Raw genomic sequence first — 6,122 nt, forward strand, 5'->3', positions numbered from 1 at the left:
TTCAGCCTCTAGTTTGCATAGATTTTGTGCGAATGATGGGCCAACTGACTGAGCGATGGACCAACTGATTAACTGACTGACTGACTGACTCTGACTGACTGAGTACATTTTGAAAACTTTACAACTCAAAGCTTTCGCATTACTCGCAAATAATTTCAAGTTATCAAGTATAAATTAATATTAGAAGTGGAGAAAGATTTGCCAAATTTTGATTTGAGATTTAGCGATCTCTTCCTCACCACCATGAGCCCAAGGTAAAAATATTCTTTAACTTTTTTTACTCAAAAGGGGTAGCAAAACCACGATAAGCGATTTAACTTCTCCAACATGTTCGCGAGCTGCAGAATCGAACAAGTTTTCGTCCCTTTCAAAGCGATCAACTCTTGAGCCATAACTGCATGTTCTTCTCCAAACAGTTTAACTCAGATGTCAAGTCCGCGTTGTGTTGATTGAAGCGCTGAAGCAAAGTCGCCTAGCTTGTGCTGTGTTACTCCTAGTGATTGGTAACTCTCGGCTGTGTCTGAGTGTTCTTCTCCAAACAGTTTAACTCGGATGTCAAGTCCGCGCTGTATTGACTGAAGCGCTGAAGCAAAGTCGCCCAACTCGTGCTGTGTTACTCAGAGTGATTAGTAACTCTGAGCTGTGTCTGGATGTTTTTCTCCAACTGAACAGTTTAACGTGGATATCAAGTCCGCGCGGTGTTGATTGAAGCACTGAAGCAAAGTCGCTCAGCTTGTGCTGTGTTAATCCGAGTTATTGTTACCTCTGAACTGTGTCTGAGTGGTCTTCTTTAAACAGATTAACTTGGATGTCAAGTCGGCACTGTCTTGACTCAGTGAAGCGCTTAGGCAGTCACCTAGCTTATGCTGTGTTACTCCAAGTGATTGGTAACTCCGAGCTGTGTCTGGGTGTTCTTCGCCAAGCAGTTTAACTCGGATGTCAAGTCCGCGTTGTTTGGACTGCAGCGCGGAAGCAAAGTCGCTCAACTCGTGTTGTGTTACTCCGAGTGATTGGTAACTTTCACCTGTGTCTGGATGTTCTTCTCCAAACAGTTTAACTCGGATGTCAACGCCGCGTTGTGTTGATTGAAGCGCTGAAACAAAGTCGCCCAGCTTGTGCTGTGTTACTCCGAGTGATTGGTAACTCTGAGCTGTATCTGGATGTTCTTCTTTGAACAGTTTAGCTCGGATGTCATGTCCGCGCTGTTTCGACTGAAGCGCTGAAACAAAGTCGCCCAATTCGTGCTGTGTTACCCCGAGAGATTGGTAACTCTGAGCGGTGTCTGGATGTTCTTCTCCAAACAGTTTAACTCGAATATTAAGTCCGCGCTGTTTGGACTGAAGCGCCGAACCAAGGTCACCCAACTCGTGCTGTGTTACTCCGAGTGATTGGTAACTCTGAGCTGTGTCTGGGTGTTCTTCTCCAAACAGTTTAATTTGCAACCTTAGTGCATGATTATAAAATATCTGGGCCTCAGAATATTTTTGCATTTTGAACAGATTCCCGCCCTGGTCGAAGTAACTCCTTAGAAGCTCTTCTTGATGCACGTGTAACCCAAGATTCTCATAGAGTTTCGGGTAAGTCTCTAATGCCACGTTTCCATATTCCGTAATGGCCATTTGATGATAACTGATACTTGCAGCAGACAATTTAGTTGCCTCTTTGTGATAATTAAACACACTCTTGAGTGTAGCACAGACGTTGCGCTGAAATTTCGAAAGGCCGAGTGATCTCTGTAATATCGGTTTCTGTAATTCTCTCGCTATTTGAATCATAGTATTGCTCATTGAGTTCTCCGTATATTTATCGAATAAATGATTCGTTGCTGAGCCAACAACAGAGATAATTTCTAATCTAAGTGGATAAGTAATAGGAGTGTTTAGTTTTAGGGTTTGTTACTCTTCCTCGACAATGCTAACTTCTTTGTTTTTTATTGGAGGAATAATAAGAAGACTCATGTCTACGAATGCTCCACATTCTTGCAGCGCCTTCTTATAAAACTGTGACGCAACTGTATATTGTTTTTTGAAGCAATGACAAATAGCAAGAACCTGAAATGCAGTTACTCGGAGAATTCTTTGTTCAACATTGCCAAACATCAACGAAAGAGCTTTTTCTAAGCTTCGTATTCCGTCCTCTGTTTTTCCAGAGGCCACTTGACAGATGCCTCTGTAACAAAAGAGTTTTCCTTTATGTTCTGCCGAGAGAGATGAACATGACATTTGCTCGTCCCCAACTTCCGAAAGCAGCTTCATCGTTCTTCCTTCTGAGCCCCAACACATTTCATTAAAAGCCAGGGAAATCAGTAACTCTTTGTAAAAAACGCCTTTTTCAAGCTTCTTTGCTGCATCGATTGCTGATTCGTATATTTTGTCGGTGACTTTTCCTTCGCACCAGAAAAGGGAATCTAAAAATATTTCTGCATTTATCAAAACACCAAAAACAGCGTCACATGTCTTAGGATCTGAACAACTTTCTGTCAGACTCTGAATGATATTTTGCTTATCTTCATAGAACTCAACAAATGCTGGCATTGAATATCCTGTCAAGAATTGTTCGTTCAACTTCTCAAACAGAGAAACGTAAAATGAAGAAAAGCGCACTTTTGAATTCAGCATCGTTTCTATCATTTCATCTTCTCCTCTTTCTCTAACAAAGGACTGAAGCAGTTTATGCATCTAAAATGAATCAGGTTAGGAACCAGAGTCGAGAAGCGATTTCCTCCGAAGCCTATGCAACATCTTTTTGGCCTCGAGGTTTGTTTTAATACCCATGACAGCTGCAGCTACCGAGAGGTTAAAATCCTCTGATATAATACTTAGAGACACAAGCGCCTCTTTCTCCTGTACTGGAAGTCTTACAAAAGACGATTTGAATAAAAATTTTAATCTCAGATTATTAGGATAGTCTGGATTGTCCAACAGATCCACAATGTTTCTTTCTATAGATTTTTCCCATTCTTCAAGAAACTGACTCGATTGAGTGTTGTCTTTAGAGTGGTGGAACACAACAACTTAATGGCCAAAGGTACATGCCCGCAGATTTTCACAATTTCTTCACGATCAGATGTGGTAATAGCGTTTGAAAGTAACTCACTCACTAACGCTTGAGAGAAGGACTCATCTAATGACCCTATTCTCACTGCATGGTGGCCTTCAAAATGCACGTTCATGAATTCAAGCGATTCCCTCGTGGTAATAACAATAGTTGCCTTCTTGTATCGACTGAGAATGTCTTGAAGAAACTGTAAAAAATTTTCTTTCACGTACGGTGCTCCACTTCCGAGTAAGTCATCAGCATTGTCAAGAATCATCACAGACTCGTCCGAAATCTCAGTGAGAACTTTGAAAAGATCTTCGTCTATCGGTAGCTGCTGAGGTAGTTTATCTTCTGTAGTTCTTCTGAAAAAGCTAAACAGCTTTGATATTAGATCAGTTTTTGAGTTTAGCCTTCGTAAGGAGAAGAAGTATACGGGTGATTCTTTATCCTGGAGTTTATGTTCCACAACAGTTGCCACAGAGGTTTTTCCAAAACCAGATGAGCCCCATATCGACACGATTCGAGTGGATGTGGAACTCATGTGACCGACGATCTCTTCACACTCTCTTTGGCGGCCGGCGAAGTGTGGAACCATCGGAGGAAGACATGATGGCGGAGGCAATACCGTCAGTTGAATCTTTAAAATGGCAAAGAACAGTGTCAATCATGATGAGTATTCTGTGTAATAATAAAGGACTATAAATCAAATGCTAATTGCCTTGAATTTAATCTGAAATTGTCCACATGATAGACCAAATGCATGCATAATGATCTTTTTCAGGACAACCGAAGCGGCAGCTGTTTGTCAATTGCTCGTCGAGAATCAGTGCGTGTGCAACAAGGTTATTAAATAATTATTATTCATTCTGAAAATGGCGGATTCCATAGTCGACCTATTGGCCTATTTAAGGGAACAGTTCTCGAACGGTCACGTTACTTATTTGAATCTCGAAACGCACTAAGAGGCGAGTTCTGTCTGTATATTTAGGCTGGGGAGATAGAAATAGAGTATTTAATATACCAAACTTTCTTGAAATTTCTAATATAGCTAAAGAAAAGCTGTAATTTCATACCTTTCTGGTCTTGAGTAATTTCTAGTTTTAAGTCATCAATGTTTCGCTCCAACAAAGCAATGTCTTCCTTACTTGCTCTACCGTCAACTTTTTCCTTCACTGCTATTAATTCGTTTATACTCTCGCCTTTGAGAAAATCGTTTAGCACTTGAAGCTCCTGATTGATACCTTGCTTCAAACTGGGAACCTCTTTCGTGGGAAAGTCGGACTCTGTCAAACCACCAATGGCATCAGTTGGGTCAGTCTTGACACCAAGAGCTTTGAATGCTTGTTTAGCCAGATACATATATTGATCAAAAGTTGGTTTATCAATCTCTGACTTTTCTGAGTGACAAAGCGAATTTCTTAATAATCGAAGCTGATCAATCGCGAGTGCAAACGTATCTTTCTGGTCTCCACTTGGACTCACTACAGATGCATGAAAGTTTCCATGAGGTATTTCACGGTGCTTCAAGTACTGTTCACCAAGGGTCTTCTTATGACCTGGGCTACCTGGCACAGCGAAGGACTTCGCATCTATGGTGGTCTGAAAAAGGGCGGTACAATCCCATTCTGCATAGGAAAGGTGTGTGGGAACCTTGGTTTTACCGCCCTCCTCGACGAGAAACAAGTACCTTACTGCTGTGGTGTCATCCCACAATTGATATCCGGGGCGATGCCCAAAGGTGTTGTCCCACATGGACTTAAACGTTTGACGCAAAGCGTTCGCGAACTCATTAAACACGATGGAGGCAAACTTGAAATAATTCAACTGCTTGTCACTAAAGGGCTGCAGTGACATGTTTGGCTCTGACTTTTGAGATCACAGCAGTTGGGTACAATATCTTTAACAACCTAAACAGAGATTTTTAAGGATGATTTATTCATTGGAACATGTCAAATACACTTCAATACACTCCATTACAAAAACGTCTACAGTTCTAAAACACTAACCATGAGCGATCACTGAGACCTATCAAACTAATGAATATGCAAGTATATGCTGATAACCACAATTATGCGTCGATCAATTCAAAGCCTCAACACCCCCCTCAGGAAACCTCCTAACATTTAAAATTTTGAAGGTTAGTTCGTTTAAATTCTAGCCCCCCTCCCCCCCCCTCTGGGTCAAGATTGTGTTCAAATGCCCCACCCAAGTACCAGAATTGATGGTCACCTTTTCGTTAAAAGGCAGATCAGCGACCGTGACTTTCTACCCTCTCACCAAGCATTTATATAAAAACAAAACTTGACACTTTCGATTCAACCTCCCTACCCAGATAAGGTTCAAGTTCCCCTCCCCGGACACAGACGCATGGGAGAGTTGTTAAAGCTTCGAATTTATCGGGGTAATAGTTGGTGAATGATTGCGGCCAACCATATAAATGTAAGAACTTTATCGAAAATAAAATGTTTGGAATTCATCCGTTCAGAATTTGCTTTATAGGTGTCGAGGGTTCGAGCCCCGGCCGGGCCAACACTCATGGTCTTAAAATAACTGAGGAGTATCTGCTACCTTTCTATAATATCAAGAAAGAGATAGATATTCTAGTCTTCTCGGATAAGGAAGAATAAACCGTAGGCCCCGTCTCCTGCAGGGTTAGGGGTAGGAGACGTTAATTTTCCACGCACGAGATTACTGTGTGGTGGATGTCCTCCCCTGGGGTGGGATGGTGTATTTGTTATACTCGGAGATACTAGCTCTCTCGAGCTATTCTAAATCCGAGTTTAAATAAAGTTATACGTATATATGTATGTATCATTCTTCAAGTGAGTAATGTATCTGTCTTATGACACAGTAACCCAGCTATAACAGGAGGTAGTCTCCTCTCGCAGCCGTTCTTTGTCTCGGGATCCTTGTGTCTCCCTCCCCACAAACTATCTTAGGAAAGGGGAGAGGGAAGGGTATTTTTTTCCTTCCCCTCCCTCTCCCCCGTTACCCATTTTTCCACTTAACACCAACTCCCTCGGCAAATATTTCCTCGCCCCAATCCTCCACATTTACCAAATCTAAGATGGCGGCCTAATAAA

The 6,122-nt window shown here is 41.8% G+C and overlaps 1 protein-coding gene and 1 pseudogene across 1 annotated transcript; both read right to left on the bottom strand.

Annotated features, from left to right (window-relative positions):
* Window positions 1-1,412: 1,412 nt before the first annotated feature.
* LOC148727858 (uncharacterized) lies at window positions 1,413-3,805 on the bottom strand (annotated as a pseudogene).
* A 218-nt stretch (window positions 3,806-4,023) lies between these two features.
* On the bottom strand, window positions 4,024-5,181 carry LOC148727859 (uncharacterized). The gene has a single exon (XM_088724883.1). It carries the CDS (start codon window positions 4,891-4,893, stop codon window positions 4,024-4,026), a length of 870 nt encoding a protein of 289 aa, XP_088581009.1. The 5' UTR covers window positions 4,894-5,181.
* Window positions 5,182-6,122: the final 941 nt, after the last annotated feature.

This window comes from Stylophora pistillata, chromosome 6 (assembly GCF_964205215.1).
Source record: "Stylophora pistillata chromosome 6, jaStyPist1.2, whole genome shotgun sequence".
Classification (NCBI taxonomy): Eukaryota; Metazoa; Cnidaria; class Anthozoa; order Scleractinia; family Pocilloporidae; genus Stylophora; species Stylophora pistillata.